The sequence below is a fragment of the Rattus norvegicus genome, chromosome 5, assembly GCF_021556685.1.
Source record: "Rattus norvegicus strain SHRSP/BbbUtx chromosome 5, alternate assembly SHRSP_T2T, whole genome shotgun sequence".
Lineage (NCBI taxonomy): Eukaryota > Metazoa > Chordata > Mammalia > Rodentia > Muridae > Rattus > Rattus norvegicus.
In genome coordinates, this window is record NC_141538.1 from 128447628 (window position 1) to 128467055 (window position 19428).

The window sequence follows — 19428 nt, forward strand, 5'->3', positions numbered from 1 at the left end:
AGGAGAAGGATAGTTGAAGAGACTCATAGAAATGGGAAATGTCATTTAAACGGGACCGATATGGTAGAAGACACAGGAAATGCTGACTTAATCCAGCCCCCAGAAAGAGAGGGAACTAGCTAGCCAGTATTGATAGGAGGCAAGGAAGAGGAGCGGTTTTCCCAGGTCTCTCCTGACAGCACTTGGCTGAGGAACAAGAGAAGGAGGCGGGGGTTTGTCCTCCGAGGTGCCTCTTGAACCACATTCTTCTCTCAGCTGCTGAGTGCCTTCCTCTCTACAAAAGGTCCTGCAGTCAATGGCAATTGTGTCAACGGTGACTGCTCAGAGTCCTTCTGGAGTGCTTAACTCTCCACGTGACAGAAGCAGTGACCAGCGGTAATGAGAACAACCACAGTGTGCTGTGTGTTGAGCCCCTCTGAGGAGCGCCAGCTATGCTAACCTGAGCTCGCACACCCTAGGAGATGATGGCGCAGCCAGCCTGCGAGGCATTCCCCAGAGTCTTCACATCCTAGGGGTCACACACCTGAGTTTCATCCCATATGACCTGTGCAGTCATCAGAGCATTGCAGGAATGACAGTGTGACCTCCACTATTAGGTCAGAAAAGACGCCGGGTATTTCCACGGAGTATCTGTTATCCGCTCACCTGCTGGTGGACGTTTAGGCTGATTCCCCCGTTTTCATTACAAAGCAGCAATAAACGTGGATGTGTGGGTATCTTTGCCATCGGCATAGAGTCCTTGTGCACCAGCATTATAAAGCGAGGCTGCAATATTTCAGTTGTTCACTCTTCAGTGAACCTCTGCACTGATTACCGATTTCCACTCCCACAGGAGTAAGAGTTCCCCTTTGCCGTATCTTCAGCAGCTTTGTTGGAATGTTTTTTCTTTTTTAAGTTTATTTTTATTTTATGTACATGAGTGTTCTGTCTGCATACACATCTGGGTGAGGGTGTCAGATCTTGGAGTTACAAATAGTTATGAGCTGCCATGTGGGTGCTGGGAATTGAACCCAGATCCTTTGAAAGAGCAGTCAGTGCTCTCAACCGCTGAGCCATCTCTCCAGCCCCCAGGATTTGCTTTCTTGATGATAGCCATTCTGACTACAGTGAGTGAGGGAGTCTCAAAGTCTTTTTAGTTTACATTTCCCTGATGGCTAAAAATGTTGAATACACCTTAAAATACTAATTGAATCTTTATACTTCTTCCTTTGAAAAGTACGTGTTCAGTTCAGTGGCCTGTTTGTTGATTGACAGTTTGAAAATATGATTGATGATACACACATGGAATTTTACTCAGCTGCACCGGAAAGTGATATTATGGGTTTGGGGAAACAGTTCAGCTGGTAAAGTGCTTGCCTTACAAACATGAGGCCCGAGTTTGATCTCCAGAACCCATAGATAAACAGCCAGGTCTAGTATTGTGTGCCTGTAATCCCATATGCCTGAATGAGCCGAAATGGGGCATTCCCTAGGGCACACTGGCCTGCCAGTCTAATTAGCAAGTCACTAGCCAGTAAAAGACCCGAGTCAAAGAAACAAAATGGATGGTGTCTGAGATATGTCTGTAAGAGTTCTAGACACACGTGTGCATAGAAATGTGCACACACACACACACACACACACACACACACAAGAAAAATGAAACATGATATCTACAGGAAAATGGATGAGGCTGGAGAGGCATTCAGGTGAACCAGAAAGACAAACACCTCCCACTCTCTCAGATGTGGATCTTAGTACAGAAGGAACCACCAAGACTCCCCAGTTCCCACCTTCCCCGAGGCCTGATAATGGGACTGAGTTTCCCAGGAGAGCAGAGCAGAAGCCATGTGCAGCTGCTTGGGAGAATCTGGGTTGTAGGAGGGGTTCCATCCTAACCTTTGAGGGTGTCACAGTGGGTATCATTGTGCTTGGGACAAAATCCAAACTCCTTGCTGTGGTCTACAAAACCATCCTGTGATTGGGCCTTGCGGACTCCCCAAAGCCTCCCCTGATGCGATAACTTCTCCCACCACTAGTTTGCCACGATGTGATGCATCCCCATCACTCTTCCCTCTGCCAAGAATAGCCTTGCTATTGACCATCATGTGGTCAGGTTCCTCGCTGTCAGTGAAATGTCACCTTCTCTGAAGTGATCGCCTCTCTAAATTACTTCCACGACCTCATATTGTTTATTTTTTCATCACAATTATGATCTGATAGAACTCTTTTTGCTTCTGAATTTCTCTCTTTTAATTAATATGCAAACGTTGGGAGATTAGGGAAGTACCTTAATTACGATGCCTTCAACCAACACACACAGCACATGCTGTATACGTTTTTGTTAAATTTTCTTCTGTTGATGGTCTGTCTTCCCCTCTGCTAGGGACCTCACTGTGGCCAGGACTTCCAGACCCAGCATGGGGCCTTAACGTGACCAAAGGATGAAGCACTTGTGATCTTCCAAGGTCTGCGGTGGCCATAGCCATTGTCATGGGCTACCCTTTGAGGGGAAGAGATTAGGCTGAGGAGGCTGCTGACCCAGCGGGGCATAGGAATCACAGTTCCCACTCTTTTTTCTTCTTTATTTCTTTTTCTTTTTTTCTTTTTGTTTTCTCAAGGGAGAGGGCCGATTTAACACTGTGCCATGGCACTCTCGGCGGGTCTGGTTTACAACCAGTGCCCAGGAATCTCATTTTGTGAAGAAGGTTGTGCTGCTGGGCCAGGCTCACCGGCAGGTGGCTGGAATCTAGTCTAAGGGGTTGCACTATCAAGGAGGGGCTTTCTTTGTGCAGAGGCTAGTGGGGCCCAGAGACACTAGATGTGCGGCCTCTGGCGGCAAGGATGACACATCTGGGCCTCCACAGTCCCAGCCCTTCTCCGCAGCAAGGATTACCTTGTCATGCCTTCAGGCCCTTGATCTGCTCCTCTGCTTGGCCAACAGAGAAGGATGAATATGGATAACAGTCTGTGCGTCAGGCCCCCACCTCTCTCAGGATCACACAGTGTATAATAATCACAGGTGCACATGGTCACAGAAAGCGACTAGTCTAATCTGAAGCTATGTCAGGTCTTGCCCGGCACCCCTAGCTTCTCCCTGGCAATGCTTGCAGCCTTCCCGCGCTCCGCGCGTTCACTGCACCGGCCTGAGCGTCTAGAACATCTTTCTCCGAGCCTGGGCTCTCCTCCATAGCCTGCTTCTCTCATCCGCTTGCTATCTCCGCGGGGAAACCGCGGGGGCGGGAGGGGAGGCAGAGCCTAGCCGGGCTCGTCCTTGTGTATTCGCTCCCAGCACCTGCGCGCACACAGAGCAGGGTCGTGGGGCTCGGACCGAGAGAGGAGGGGACAAGGACAGGCGGGGGAGGAGAAGAGGCGGCGGCGGGAGGAGCGTGGGGCGGAGGCGGCGGCGGGAGGGAGCGCGCGCGCCGGCGGCGGCCGCCCAGGGCCGGGGCCGCGCGCCCAGCCTGAGCCCGCCCCGCCGCCGAGCGTCACCGAACCTGCTTGAAATGCAGCCGGGGAGCCGGGGCGGGCGGCAGCGGTGGTGGTGGCGGCGGCGGCAGCGGCAGCCCCGGCGCCGCGGCAAGGACTTGGCGGGCTGAGGCGCGGCGGCGGCGCGGGGGTCTCGGGGCGCGGCGGCCGGAGCCCCGGGCCCGCCATGGGCCGCCCAGAGCGGGGCGCGCTCCGGCCGCTGGCGTTGTTGCTGTTGCTGCTGCTGCTGCTGCTACAGCTTCAGCATCTTTCCACAGCGGATCCGCTGCCTGGCGGCCAAGGTGCGTACGGCGCTTCCCCGGCCGGCTCGGAGCCGCCAACAAAGCGCGGCCGGGGGGAGGGGGTGCTGTACCGGGAGGCCCCAGGAGAGAGGCTTCGGGGGTTCCAGCTCCCTGGATTCGCCTTGGATCCCCGCTCACGGTTCTGGTTACCGAAGCTATGCCCCGACTCCAGGCACCCTTTTGGGGGATGGGCGCCGGGTCCCCCGGGCCCGTGAACTTTGCAGGGGATAGTCGTTCAGGGTCTGGGGTTTGGTTTAATTTGAGACGCGCGCTCCATCGCGGTGACGAGCGAAGCGGTTCAGCCTTTCCTGACAATGCGTTTCCGAGGACCCCTACGGGCCGAGGAGAGTGACAGGTTGCGAAGAGACTGAGCCCCTGTGCCCGGTGCGTTTGTCGCCAGTGTGCGGGGCTCCCCTCAGGCTAGGTCTCCGTGGACCTGACTTTCCTTGTGTGTGAGGGTGAGTGTGTCTGAAGGCGGGGTATAGCCACGGGCCGTTAAGCGGGTGTCGGGTCTCACTGTACCATCAGTCGGTCCTGCAGTGGAGGAACCCGTGGCATCCTGTCCTCTCCCAGAATTAAGGTGCCTGGAGCTCCGGAGCTCACCGGTATCTCCCCTTTTCCTATACCCGCTGGACTTCTCGGCCGCCAGGGCTGCACGGTGGGGGGCTCCTGTGCAGTCACCCAGCTCACAACCCGTCCCCCATCCCCCGCAGGGCCGGTCAAGGAATGTGAAGAGGACCAGTTTCGGTGTCGGAACGAGCGTTGTATCCCCTCGGTGTGGAGATGCGATGAAGACAACGACTGCTCGGACAACAGCGACGAGGACGACTGCCGTGAGTCGCCGCGGCGACCAGGGGAGGGGGAACCTTGGGGGGCGCCATGCTCCTCTGCGCACGTGGCTGCATCCGTCATGGGGCCACCTGCCCCGGACTGGCCGCCTTGTTCCGGGCTGGGTGGCTCTTAGCTGTCGGCCGGAGCCGGGTGGCAGGCGTGTCCTGTTTAGGGTGGAGCCCAGCCCGGCTTGCTGAGGCTACTAGCCCGAGACTATAGGCGGGGATGCGGCAGCCCCTGCACACCTCTAAGCTCTATGGATCCGGTCCCCACTCTGGACCCCACTGGGCGCGCGCACTTCAAAGTTCCACGCAGCTCGGGCCGCGAGGGGCTCTTTCCTTGCTCGGTTTTATGAATGAATGGGCTCCCCGGGGCCACTGATTGGCTACGTAAGGACCACCCCATAGGCCTGTGGCCGGAGCGGCCAATCGTGGGGCTGGCAGTGTGCTGTAAAGGGCTCTAGGCCCTGCCCTGGCCCGCCCCGGCCGCACCCCCGCGCGCATCCTCCGCGTGGTAGACTCAGGTTCTGGTCACAGCCGCTGCCTTTCTGTCGAGTCACCCTTCAGTGAGCGTTTTCCTCCTGCCAGCCCAGCCTGGGTGTGAGTCATGGGGCCAACAGCAAGGAGGGGCTCAGGAGGAAGAGTGTGTTTCCTGGAAGCCTCCGGAGTAACGGCAGAAAAGGCAAGCCAAATAGGAGCCCCAATGGCTTTGCTGTGCGTGGCCTTTATACACCCTGAGCAACTGATGGAAGTTCCCCCTTGCACAGGCGGGGTTATTCAGGTGGCTTTGGGGCCCTGCTGCAACAGACTTAGCAGGCTTTCTCTGCTGTGAAAGGAATGCATTTCCTGGTACCAAGAACCCACACTCTTCTAGCCACATCTACCTAGGAGACCTTTCAGTTGTCATTATGGAGGCCTGCTGTCTGCCTGCCGGATGTTGGGTGTACAGACCAGGCCAGTCCTGCAGTGTGGGAGCATGGTGTCAGAATGGGGGGAGGGTGTCAACACAGGCTCAGCTTTCAGGAACGGTAGTCTGAACAACACTCTGAAGCAGTCTGTTAAGTCCTTAAGGTTTCCTGGTTTAGCATTATTTGGGGTGGAGAACATGTGTAAAGCATGTATGGGAAGATAAGAGTAAAACTTGTGGGAGTCAACTCTCTCCTACTTTGTTGGTTCTCTGCCTCAAACTCAGCTTGAACTTAGGCATCTTCTACCAGAATTCGTAACCTACTTCTTATTCTATGTGGCTGTGGTTGGGTAAAATATTAGAGGGTATCTCATGCCTGGGAGTTGTAGAGTTGTTCTGGTTTTCTTAGAGGGGCGCACACAGGACAAGATGCAGAAATAGAAACATTGTATCTTATCTCCTTGGCTCTTTGAACACCAGTAAGTGTGGTTGTGATGTTTTCCTTGTTATTTTATAGGTAGAGAGAGGCTGAGAGATAGGGTGTTTTTACACACAGTATAGGCAGGATGGATGGCAGAACTTGGTCAAGATCTCTGCCTGCCTCTTAGCTCAGGCATGAGTTGATGTGGTAGGAGTGTGTTGTGGACAGGAGGGCCTGACGGGCAAGGGTGGTCGGCAATCTGAGGTGGGATTAGGAGAGCTCTGAGGCAGTCTGGCAGCTGCTTTGGTTTGAGATGGGTGAGGCTGGGTTCTAGGCAGTTAGTGGGCAGATGTCCGTGGTGTCAATGGTGTGGAGTAGAAAGTATAGTGGCTGTAGTAGCAGCACACATTAGTCACATGTGGCTTGACTCTACGAGCTTGCTTCTTCTGGTGCCCATCGGGATGCCTGTCTCTCCTTTCTCTATTAGCTCATAGGAAGTCTTCATGGGGCTGGCAAGAAGGGGCGGGAGGCATTTTGAAATTCTTCCCCACAGAGCTGGAGAAATAGCTCTGTACTTTAAATACTTAGTGTTCTTGCAGAGGACCAGAGTTCAGTTTCAAGCATCTACACTCACGGCCGGCATCTCGAAACTTCTTGTAACTCCAGCTCCAGATCTGATCTGACACCCTCCTGTGGCCTCTGTGGGCACACAGATACATACACTGAGGGTACACCATTCCAGGCCACTTGCCCAGACTCACTCCACCCCTGATACTTTACTCTGTTCTGTTCACAAGGGGTCTGGTTGTCAGCTTCTCTTTGTAAAACTGTTCAGTGTAGGTGGGCACAATGAATCCAAGCTTCTGATGCAGCCCAAGTATGAAGGGAAAGAGGGAGCTTTCCCATTGAGGAGGCTGAGACAGGCTTCCTATAGAAGGCTACTGCGGAGCTCGTCCCTGGAAGAGCCACTCGAGACGTGACATCTTAAAATAAGAGACACAGGTGGGCAGTGGTGATGTGTGCCTCTAATCCCATCATTTGGGAGGCAGAGGCAAGAGGATTTTTATGAGTTTGAGGCCATCCTGGTCTACATAGTGAGTTCTAGACTAGCTAATGCTAGGTAGTGTGACCCTGTCTCAACAAACCCAAATGAAAGGTGGCACGGACCCCATGCTGCAGAGGTCACCACCAGTGTTCAGAGAGGTACCCCGACTCTCAAGTCAGACAGTTTGTCCTTGGCTCTGAAACTCATACTGAGGTCTTCTAAGTCTTGATCTTTATCTTCAGGGGCTAGGGAAGGAACGTTTATGGGAGCTTCAGTTCCCAATGTGCCTTCAAAGCAGAGGAAGGGTCTGACGTCCTAGGTCTCCAGCCAGGGGAAGTTGGGTGGGACTTCTGTGGGCTCACGTAGGCCTGGGTTTCCTGTTGCTTCCTGGTGTCTGGAAGCAGAGGTGGGGATTCTGGTCTCTGGCCAGCCCTTTGCTCCTGGACCATTAAACACAGCATCTATTCACACTTGCCAAGCGTTCGGGACCTCCAGGCGGCCAGCCAGGCCACGTGTCTCTGCCGATGCTCCTCAGTCTATAAGATGGTGGAGCCTGAGAGGCTTGAGCTGTTTCCACCTTGTAGAGGCTCAGAGGGGTAAGGAACAGTGTGTTTAAGTAAAATTGCTTCAATGTGCATTCAGGCATGCTACCATGGAGCCTGCATGGGTTCTCTCCATTTCTCATCCTGAGACGTGTGAGGGTCCCCTCCCCTCCCCCAGACTGCCCTAGCTCCTGGAATGCTGGACTGCTTTGTGGGAGATTGGGTCAGGAAGCCCCCTTCCTATACTCACCTGCTTTTCCCTTGCCTTAGCTATCTGCCACCATCCATCTACCCTACTCAGTGACAGCCCAGCCTTCCAGGCTTCAGGCCCACTAGTTGGTCCTGGCTACAGGGATGCCAGAGCTTGCCTGGTGGTGGCCTTACGAATGATGACAGTTTGGCTACAGGTCCTGGCTTGTGATGTAGTGCACGATTGGCTGCAGTTAACCAAGACACCAGGCCCCACTTCATTGTCCCTTTGGATAGATGACATCATTGACAGAGAGCTGTTCTTCTCTGAACCTTGGTTTTCCTGGGTGACCAAGCTGTTCCACCACCCCAGCACCCTGAGGATGGAGCCAGGACTGTGACCTCTTTGTTGGCCTTCCATGTTTGGGCCCTGTGCCCACTGCCCTGCAGACTTTTCCTGCGTCTTCCTCTAAGCCTGGTCACCGCTGCAGCTCTGTCACCTGCCTCCTTCTTCTCACCTCCAGGCCTTTGTGTGTGCCGTTTGCTTTCCCAAGCACTGTTCTCTCCTATGCTCCCTGCTTTCCCAGTCTTTCTCAACCTGTGTGTGGGGGGTCACAGATAAGATATTCTGCATATCAGTTATTTACATTATGATTCATAACAGTAGCAAAATTACAGTTATGAAGCAGCAACAATGTAATTTTAAAATATCATTAATATATAATAAATAATAATATGAGGCACTCTGTTAAGGGTTGCAGCATTGAGAACCACCCTCTGAAACTTAGACAAGGAGGTCCTCCCTGAAGAAGGTTCCACTCTTTCCTCAGGCTGAGATAAGGGACTGGGAATACTGAAATCCTAACTCTGTGCAGCTCTGGATCAGATAACCCCAGCTGTCCCCCCCTGACTGAGTGGGCCTGGTGACAATAGTCCCTCCTTCCCAGAGATGTGGGGTTAACTGAGAGAATATGCTTGGTGAGTAGGAGATGGTTGATGGGTAGCAGTGGGTAGCGTGGTGGGTGAAACTCAGCTGAACATCTCTAAGACTGTTACTACAGCAGCCACCCAAACCCTACTCCAGGACAAGAGTTTCTGAAGGCTCCAGCAGGGGGTGTGGCTTCAGGCAGGGGGTGTGGCTCCAGCGGGGGTGTGGCTTCAGGCAGGGGTTGTGTGGGTATGTGTGTTGGGGGGCTTTAGGCAGGGGATGATGGTACAGCCACAGTGGAGGTGGCTCTAAGATGACCTAGAGGTGCAGAATGTATCAAGGGAGAGACTGGGGAAGAAATGAATCTAACAGATGTGGCGGGTCTCTGAAAGTAATCTGGGGCTGGGAAGGGCAGGTCCTAGTGGGCAGCCTCCTGCTTCTCTCCTACCTGTATCTGCTGTAGGTGGCACTGCAACAGGCCTCAAGCTTGCCTTGCCATCTGTGCCACTGGATTGTTCCAGCAGGCCTTGCGAGTGCTGAAGGCTCTCCCTTGGGCGTTCCAGGGCCCCTCCGGGGTCAGAGTCCCCTCAGTTTCTGAGGCTGCAGCTGGCCAGTGGCTGTGTGGCTTCTTCCTCCCTTGCTGTTGCTATTGCTGCTGCTGCTGCTGCTGACTGACTGACTGACTGACTGGCTGAAAGACAGCTTTCCTCCTTGGGGAATGAGGTAGCAGGTGAATCCGAGGGACCTCAGGGACAGAGGAAGAGCGGGACCTGGAGGGCTAGCGGAACAAGCACACCTTCAGGGTATAGTCAGGTGGCATTCTCTTGGCCCAGGGTGAATGGTCTGTCCCCAGGGACCTCTTGTTCCAGGAAGGTGGCTGGGTCTCTGAAGGTGTAGGTGCCACCTTTCCCAGGGTACCTTTCCTTACCCTGCTATCTATAGTCTCAGGTGCCTTCTCACCTAGGTCTGGGTTAGGCCCCAGGGACTCCAGAATAGTCCCCTTCCTCTGCAGATCTCCACTGACAGGCGCTGCCTACTGGCCTGTGGCTGTGTTGGGTTGCTTATTTTCTTCAGCTTTCTTACCTCTGTTTTCTTCTTATTCCCATTTTAAAGAGGAAACAGAGGCTTAGAGAGACATGGCATGGCTGGTGTGCTGCAGATGGCCTGGCTTCTGGACTGGAGCTCTGCCATAGAAAACCGACTGCCTTAGCTCCTCCTTCTTCTCCCTCTCCCCACTCCCCTCCCGCCCTCCCTCCCTCCCTCCTGCTCGCCCCTACTAGTCCCCCTTTTCATATTTATTCCTTTTGAGACATGGTCTCACTCTGTAGACCAGGCTGATCTTGAATTCACAGTAATCCTCCTGCCTCAGCCAACTGAGTGCTATGAGTACAAACACAAATCAGCTTCTCTCTCAGCTCTGTCCGCTCTCTTGGGGTCAAAGGACACAGTGCCCAGTCCTGTCTCCCTATGGCACACGTTTCCAGCCTGGGGAGTGGGACTGGAAGGGACCTTCCCTGGAGACCCCGTGGAGTCCTAACACAGGCCCCTCTCCTGGCCTCATGGGCTTTTGTTAGCTGTGCTACTGAGAAAGGAGGACGGGACAGTGGCCCCGGAAAGCAGTGTCAACTCGTTCTCCCAGCTTCACCTGCACTCTGCCTCCTGCCTTCCAGACCTCCGGGGCCATCAAGGCCCATTCTGAGAAGTAAGGTGTTCAGCTCCTGAGTGGGACTGGGGAAGAAGATCAGGCATCCCCACTCCCACTCTTGCACATGTGCCTGCCACACCCCAGAGCTTTGGACTCTGGTATTGGTGGGGACTGCATGCATATGCTGTCCTGGCTGGACATTGTCTGGCTTCTTAGGATGTCTGGCAAGCTTGGTAAAGTGACTTGTTCTGTGCCCATGGCTTCCTGAATGTGCTCTCTGCTGGGTCTTACTTATATAAAACCTCTAGGCAAGGCCTGTCGGTATGTGATTGCATGTCATAGAAGAAAAACACTGAGAACCACCTGACTGGTCAGGAGTAGGGCTTGCTTCTGTCTATGGGGTCTGCTGCAGCCGAAAGGAAGAGATCAGTTCACATACACCAGTCAGGACCTCATGTCAGACCCAGAGGCGTGCCACAGCCTCCCTTTCTCTGCCAGCCCTTGTCATAGAGTGTGCTGGCTCCCTCCTGAGCTAGCTCTGGGGTGTGCCCTTGGCCATCAGTCAAAAAGGACCCTTGGTTGCAGATGTTTTCATTACCAGGCCCTAAGCTTTTCCTCCTGCTACAAGCTGCTATGTCACCCAAGCTGGGGCTGGAAAGGCCCAGGAAGAGCTTAGAGGAGAAGAGAAAGGCTCCCATAGGGGAACTCTGCTCAGTACCAACTCTATGCTTCTCCCACCATTCTGGTCTGGCCTCTGTTCACTAGGGGCCAGTCCAGCACCTATAACTAGGAGAGTTGGGCACCTTGGGAGTATAGACTCTGGGATCCTGTCAGGCTTCTTGAATGTCCTGATGACTGAGTCGCCCAGCACCAGCACCCAGCTCCCATGATCCCTCACTGCCTTTACCTACAACCTTCTGGATTTATTAATTTATGTGTATGGCTCTTTTGCCTGTATATATGTATATACCACATGAGTGCCTAGGGCCTGCGGGGTAAGAAGAAGGTGTTACATCTCGGAATTGGAGTTATAAATGGTTGTGAGCCACCATGTGGGTGCTGGGAATCAAACCTGGGCCCTTTGCAAGAGTAATACATGCTCTTAACTGCTGAGCCATCTCTCTAGCCCCAAATGCTGTCTTCTAGAACATGTCAGGACAAGCAGGTGAAAGCCTTTCTGGGAAACTGCACCCACCAAAGCCATGGGAGTGGTCCTGTGGCCCTCGGTGGTACTCCAGACACTGGCCTGGCCATTGGCTTTACAAGGAACTTCTTCCCTGTTACTCTGTCAGTTCCCTGCCACTGGCTTGTCACACTCAGTGCTGCCCCACAGACATGGATCTGGAAGGTCCACAATGGAGTGAGTAGGCCCCACTGCCCTGAAGAGGCATTGCAGGGTAAGGGGCCTCACAGGACTTGCTTGGTTACTGGGAGTTCTGGAGCCATAACTTCAGTGGATCCTGTTTATTTGTTTTTATTTTTCCTTACAGAAATAACCTCTGATTACATGAAAGTAATTCTCTTAATCAAAAGCGAGGTCCTGTCACTTAGATCATTTTCTCATATCATATAGAGTGTCCCAGGCCAGTAACATAGGTGTACACTGTTTAAATGGACTGGATTATACCGCCCTATGAGGGTGGCCCAGTGTGGTGACGTGTTCTCCTGTGGCTAGAGATGTCTGTAACCCCAGCGGCTGGGAGGCTGAGGCAAGCGGATCTGGAATTTTAGGGCAGCCTAAATTCTTTGGTCTTCAGAGCTAGACTCTAACTAAAAAGAAAAAACAAAGCAAAACACATAAAACTGAGACAAACAACAAAATATGAGCAAACCTTAGGGATACCCCTGTATGCCCTCATGGCCCTGGTGTCCCAAAGGACCCTAAGCACAGGGCCATCTTGTCCTAGCCCCATGACACAAAGTAGCCATATCTGGGTCACACAGAGCAGAGATAAAGGACAACTGTGTTCTGGCCCAAGGACACTCATCCACCAAAAACCCACAATGCAAACTATTGCTTGCTTCATCTGTCTCATTGCATTAGTAGAACCCTCTTTCTCTGTGGTGATTACTCTGTTTCTGACCCAAACTGCCCGTATGATTTGGACAAGTGGCTTCCCCACCTGAACTTTATTTTTCCTTTCATTCATTGGTCCTGGTTTTATCTGTACTGCTGGGCCCTCTGAACATCAAACTCCTGCCTGGGTCTGAGCTCGGGGCCGGAGAGAGCCTGGGGGACGGGAGGTTGACTACCCTGAGCTAGATATTGGTCTGGACCTGAGAAGAGAGCAGTTGAGCATTTGGGGATCCAGAGCTCAGCCGCAAGGTGCAGTCTTCTTTGGCTGCCTTCCCTTCTGTGCGCTTAAGCTCCTCTTTGGGTTGGACCAGTACCATCATGGAGGGAAGAGAACAAACAAGCAAGGCTGGGCTGCCCCTCAAGCCATCCTGAAGCAGCCACAGCACGGAGGTGTGAAGACCAGTGGACGATACATTCCCAGCCCCTCCCTGAGCATGCGATTCCTGCATATGTCAGCCGCTGTCCTCCACCAAGGGCGCAGCAAGAGGGCAGCTGCTGAGAGAACAGCGGGAGCGATAGATGTAGGTCAGCGCCCGGAGGGAAGGAGGTGACCAGGCTGCAATAGTGCCTCAGCAGTCACTCCCATCCTGACTGCTGTGGGACCCAGGGCAGCTTCTAGATGGCCCCAGAGCTGGCTCACCCTCGGTTCACAGTGGGCCCAGGAGGACATCAGGGACAAGGAGGCTGAAGAAGCAGGAAGGTCCTACCAGGCCCAGGTTAAGCTGCTTAGCTGAATAGCTGGAGGCAGCATGGGCTTTCCTGATGGCCCGAATTCAAGGACATTCAAGCCAGCCCTCCTCCATGCCCACTTCCTAGACCTCGATCTACCATCTGCTGCCCATCAGCCTTAAAGTCCAGGTCTTGTATTGTCTGTTTTAGAGAGAGAAGGAACATGATGTTGGGTAAGGAGGGAGATAGGGAGGATCTGGGGTTGGGGGGCGGGGGAGAATATGATCAAAATATAGTGTATAAAAATTTTCAATTAAAAAAAGTCCCTTCTTTTGGCTGTGGCATACAGTGTATGTTGGGAAGCAGGTATAACCGGGAGGGAAATGACCATTCTGGACAAACCAAGGTGACACTCTTCCTCCTACCTATGCCAAGGTGGCCCAAATCAAGCAACCCCCCCCCACCTCTGCCTTCCAGGCTGTTGTGGCCAGTATTTATTTGTAACTAGAGAGTCACCAGCAATCTGTTTCCAGTCTGTCCCGTGCCTCTGCAGCCTGGGCCACAGCCTGCGATGTGCTGTCCGGCCCCTCCCTGAGGACTGAGGTAGTTACCCACAGCTGGGGCCAGGCTGCAGGTCCATCTCACCAGGTGGCCATTTGGCATGTCCATGAACCCCTGAGGGGGGTCTACTCTTGGAAGTTGGGTACCTCTAGGCCATACTCAGCACAAATTCTCTAGTATTCTGTTGTTTTCCCCTGAAATTCAGGGTGTTCATAGAAGCTGGAGTTTACCACAGTCAGGGCCTGAGTATGGAAGCGCCAAGGAGCTTCAGAAGGCTCACATCCAGAGACAGACTGGGGAGCTAGGAGAGCCAACCCTATGAACCCCAGGGGCTCTGCCCTAACCTGAGGGGACATGGTCTAAACTATACACAAAAAGTGGAAACCATGTAAACAGGTGTGTGTGTGTGTGTGTGTGTGTGTGTGTGTGTGCGCGTGCGCGTGCGTGCGTGCGTGCGTGCTAAGTGTACATGTGTGTGGTGTGGATATGGTGTGTGTATATATATGTGGGTTTTGGGGGCGGTGGTAAGTGTATATGTGTGTGGTGTGGATATGGTGTGTGTTTACGTGTGTGATATGGTGGTGTGGTACGTGTGTGTGTGTGTGTGTGTGTGTGTGTGTGTGTGTGTGTTCGTTCATGCAAAGGCCAGACATTAATATTGGTTTTGTCTTCCTCTGTTGCTCTTTGTCCCGTGAGACTGAAACTCACTTTGCAGGTAGGCTGGCTGACTAGCAAGCCTCTGGTCTGTCTGTGTGCGCCCCCAATGCTGGGCTTACAGGCTGCTCGCTGTGCTTCCATGGCCAGCTTTCCATGGGTTTTGGGCTTCATCCGGTCAAGTGCTCTTGCCTCCTGAGCCATCTCCTCCATCTCTCCTTGGATCTTTTTATGCCTGTTTACTTTTGCTTAGCTGCCTGGGGTGACTTGTGAGCTAGCCAGAGCAGACTTGGTATTGGCTGCCTGTGAAAAGCTGTTTGTCTCCTCTTGCTGCCAGCCTCACCTGTATACATCCCTGGTTGGGGCTGAACCAACTGGTATTAGTGCCATCGTGGTTTGCACTGTTAAGGAGCTCCAGCCTTGGCCCTGGGTAAGTCCCTTGAACACAAACCCCAGTCTGTCCCGTGTAGGGACTAAGTAATGCCTATCTCATGGAAAGCACCAGAAAGTACCAGAAACACTGTGGTCCCATGAGTATACACCATGGGTTGGAGGTCACACAGTGTGGTCTACAGTCATGAGTTTATGCTCAGCACTTTCTGCCTTTCCTTCTCTCTCGCTGGCCTGGGTCTTTCCTGCCCCTACAGTTCCGTGCTGAGTTCTCTCTCCAGAAACCCTGGCTTGAACCCTTGTTCCTGATAGAGAACTGAACTGTGTTGCAAGCTCCTCAACCCCAGGGTTCTCAGCCCTACCCTCAGACCCAGCAAGCTGCCCTTTGTTGTGACTTAACTGCAGGACTTTGGTAAAGCTATGGCCCTCCCTGGGGAGGGCTTCATAGACCAGTATTTGAGCCACTGGGGGCAGCAATTGAACTGCAGCCCCAGCTCCTTTCTAGGCCTGACTAGCAATCTCAACTTAGCTCATGGCCAGTTGGGAGCACAGATGTGAAAATCCTTCTCAGGGCTTCAACTCACCTTCAACACTGCAGCTGAGCAACTCTGGGCAAGTTGCCTGACCTCTGGGGCGTCCAGCCATCGAGAGTGGAGCCTGTTGCGAACTACCTCTGGGTGACAGTGGGATCCATTACAGAAGCAGAAGCAGCAGGAGCAAGCTTTGACATCCTTTAAACCTGTTTTCAACCTGTCGTGAGAGACTGCCTCCTGTACCACTGTTGAATGGGCTGGGAGGGGCCAGGGAGCCCCCAGAAAGATTCCTTAGTACCCCACATTCCCATGGCCCAGGCTGGAACTTACTGGCCCAGTTTAGAGTGAGTCCTTCCGGGAACCTTGTTAAAGAATGAGCGCAGAGCCTTGGGGACCTGCAGAGGGTGATGTGCAGAGGAGGTTATGTGTCTGGCTCTGCCTCTGGATGTGCCCAGGAAGGGAAGGACACTAGGCCCTTCAGAGAGGACACTGCCTGTGATGCAGACTGTGACAGGCAGGGCTGAAGGGCTGCCTCAGCTCCATCTTCTGTCCCCTGCCCGACTCCAGCATTTCATCTTTGGGAATGGGGAGGGCTTCAAGACAGCGGCCCAAATTGTTCTGTTCTGTGCACTGCTAAAGGCTGTATGCCTGGCCTCAGAGAGATGTCCTTATGAAAGTCTTAAGGCACCGCTTGAGCAAGCTTTGGCCCTTAGAGTGAAGCAGGCTCTGGCTAGCACACACAGGAATCTCTCAGCAGCCAGGGGTAGGGTCTAGCAGCTCGAGACAAGAAACTTGCTGACTGCCCACTACTCTCTGCCAAGGCAGTGTTTTCAGTCAGTCCTCCCTGCCTGCCTTCTGGGTCCAGCTGATTTAGGAGCCTCTGCTTACAGAGGCTGCTCCTACCTCTCTCAAGCCCACTCTGAACCCCCTCCTCTCTACCCTGCCATTGCCCCAGTGCAAGGAAGCACATCCCGCTTGAAGGTCTCCAGCTCTCTGACCTCTGTGGGGCTCACAGACTGCATATCCTCAGACGTCATTGGCAAGCCTGCCTCCTGTAACGTCACTGACTCCCCGAGAACATGTATGCTGTCCCGGGACAAAGGTGACATCCTACAGAAAGTTTAGCTTCCTTGGCAGCAGCGTCGAGGTCTGTGACAGCCATGATACAGTGCATGAGTGTGGGGCTCTGCTGGAAATCTCCACTCCCTGCATCCTTACCCAAAATTCTTCCCCTGCCTGCCACCCACCTGTCAGTCTGTGCCCCACCCCCTACCCACAACACACTCACCCTCCCAGACTCCATGGCAGTACACCCTTGAGTTGGGTCTTCTGCCTCCTGTCTAACCTCTGCTTTTCAGGGGCACTCTGAAAGGGGCAAGGGTGTCTTCCTTGTCTGCCTCAGAGATGGCAGTCTCCTCAGATGATGTTCAGAGCCAGTCGCAGCTTACCTTGCACCTGCCTCCTCCGAGGCCGGCCTCAGGTCTCCACTGTGCCCCAAACCCCTGGACTGTACTCTAGCCATTTCCAAGTGGAAAGCTTTTCCCTCTCCCCCATGCAGGCCAACCCCTCTTAACTGTAGACCCACCATTTCCAGGATGCTTCTCTGACACACTTCTCATCTTGCAGGTTTCTCTCCATTTCTGTCCCGGTCCCTCTGTGATGATCTAATAATAATCTGTGGTTCACAATGTATATGTGACACATGGGAGCAGGGGCTGGGGAATGCCTGTGGTGGAGGGGGGAATCAGGATAAGTGGAGGGTGTCCCTTGCATATGCCCAGTGCACTCTACCTCTTGCAGTATGTCTGTCCCCTTGGCACTTGTGGGGAAGCGTGAAGGAAACTCGAGCCCCGTGTTTTTCCCTCCAATGTTCCCTGAGTTTGGTTATGTGCGATGGGCCCTACCCCAGGGTCGCCGGCTCCAGTTTCTATGTGTTATCTCCTCGGAGCCTCAGCCTCTGCCACTATAAAGGGGTGGCAGACCCACGACCTTTCATGTCTATGTTGTGGAGGACCCATGACCTCCCTATATGTTGTGGTGGAGGACCCATGACCTTCCCCTATATGTTATGGCTGGGGTCAGACCAGAGCTTCCCCTCCTCCTGGACTCTCACAGGTGGGACCAGCAGGCAGCTTGCTTTTCCAATGAAAATTATGTTTGCCTATTTCTTGTCACTTGCCAAGTGCTACCCCACACAAGCGTGACTCATTCATTTTGGTCTGCTTAGAACTGTCTCAGGGTTAAAAATAAAAGTCACAGCTCAGAAAGCCCTCAGTCCCCTGAACACTGGGCCAGCCTTCCTGCACCCCCCACAAGTCCTGATGGCTGCTCCCTACTCCTGGAGCCCTACAGCAGGGGTTACCCTGGTACTTGAAGAGCCAGCTGGGCATGGTTCACTTGAAAACAAAAATGCTGGTCTCTACTCCATGTTTTGGAGAGTGCAGAGAGACTTAGAGCCTGGTGGAAAGTTAGACATGGCTGAGCGTCCTGGGTGCTGTGTAGAGGACCGGGACTCCTGGGCACTGATCCACCGTCTGCCTCTGGCACAGCATAGGATGGCTATTTGGTTTCCTCATCCTCACCCTGCTCACCTCTCAGAATTATGGGGAGATTGTAGCCCCGAAGGGTCCTCTTGTGATCTTCCCTACTGTGAAGGACACTTATCCATTGAGTTCTGCTGTGGCCTCGTGACTCCCAGGGGAAGGCAGCACTGAAACCCTAGACAATGTCAGAGACACTGGCCATCTGTTTCCTGTGAAGCTTCACAGTGGACAAAGCCTTTTCCATGTGTGGTCTTGAAGCTCATGGGTGGCGTGGTAAGAGATTACTATACCCATTATACAGGTGGGAACACTGAGCTCTCAATCTCAGCATCTCTTGATGGCTAGGGAGAAGGGAAGACTTGAGGGTGGCTATGGTCACGGCGGCGTCAGGGTGTTGCTGGGTAGCCTGTCCTCGTCCTTTCTAAGTGCCCACTCTGTCAATGTCCTCATCTGTAGGGACCATGGAGACAGATGGAAGAGGAGGGATGGAGAGGGGAAGGGAGCTCTGGAAGGCAGGGAGAGGGGAGGGGTCCACGCAGCACTGCTACTTCCTCTTTGGTTCTCACAGTTTGTCTGCACCGATTCCTGACAGATGGAGGAGGGGAGAGCTGGTGCCAAGAGGCTGTCACCACAGGCTTGCAGAGCTGGGGGAGGGTGCTTTGTGTCCATGGTTTGTGTAGGGAGGGGAAGCAGCTGGTGGTCTGGCTGCCTGGCCTCCTTAGAGCCCGTTCCCCAGGAACTTGGGGGTGGATTACGTGTAGGTGTTGTGGGGCTGGAGAGTGGGCAAGGGGTGAGCCTGACACCTGCCTCGACTGGCTGTGCTCTTGCCCTACCCACTAAGGACAGATGTGCTCTCCTCACTGGATGTTGGGGGTGGGCAGGGGCTCTGGGGACTGACACTGAGCTGTGGCCAAAGAAGGGCCTGGGACAGGAGGCCTCTGGATCGCAGAGTGCACAGGGTAGGGCTCAAGCAGGATGCCTCCTGGGCCAGCACTCATACCTAACTTTACCAAGCTGCCTTCATGCCCCTTGCTCACTCAAGAGTGGACAGTCCTGGCCTGGTGTTGATCTGGTTCCTTTGGTGTGTCTTGTTTCTTTAGGGTGGTTTCAACAAGCAGGGATGGCTCCCCCTCCAGTGGGCACAGAGAGTCCAGTGGACGCTTGCTGGACGGGTGGATGGGTGGGTGGGTAGGTGGATGGATTCTTTGCATGCATAGCTTCTGAGGCAGAGCCTCGCTCTTTCATAACGCAGTCCTCAGCTCTCAGAATGTTCTGTCTGTCTGCCCTGAGGCCTCAGGCGTCTCAGTCTTCCACAGGGCCACCAGGGCCTCTGGCTGGTCTTTCTGACTCACAGCATCTCTGTGAACACTGAGACTCCCTTGAGTCTGCCTAGTTTCTTAGTGACCCCTCACAGGGTTGGGTCCCCAGGGTGTTGGCTGAGGTCTCCACTAAGCCCTCGGCTTGTGTTGGGTCACGCTGTTCAGTTCATGTGCCTTGTCAGCACAACCTGCCTTTACCCCTTCACAGAGGAGGTAAGTGAGGTAGAGAGTGATGCATCAAGAGGGTGAGAGGCTGGACCTCCTGGAGCAGGGGTTGGGTGTACTTGGGGTGGTTGGGTGCCGCGTCCCAATGCTTTTCTGGAGGTGAACTCTGTGCTCTAGCTCACTACCAGCCAGGTCTCTAGAACCAAGTTCTAGCTGTGTAATTTCACATGAGGGACTGAGGACCTAGGGCCCAGGGCCCCT

The 19428-nt window shown here is 53.8% G+C and overlaps 1 protein-coding gene across 26 annotated transcripts in view; it reads left to right on the top strand.

The window, feature by feature from the left end:
* The first annotated feature begins 3482 nt into the window (after window positions 1–3482).
* The window catches only part of Lrp8 (LDL receptor related protein 8), a 71937-nt gene continuing 55991 nt past the window's right edge, over window positions 3483–19428 (top strand). For 25 of the 26 annotated variants that reach the window (XM_087549832.1, XM_087549840.1, XM_087549834.1 and 22 more), the window contains exons 1-2: window positions 3483–3749; window positions 4463–4582. In XM_087549832.1, the coding sequence (XP_087405958.1) occupies window positions 3635–3749; window positions 4463–4582 (235 nt within the window). In that variant the 5' untranslated portion in view covers window positions 3483–3634. 26 annotated transcript variants of the gene reach the window in all.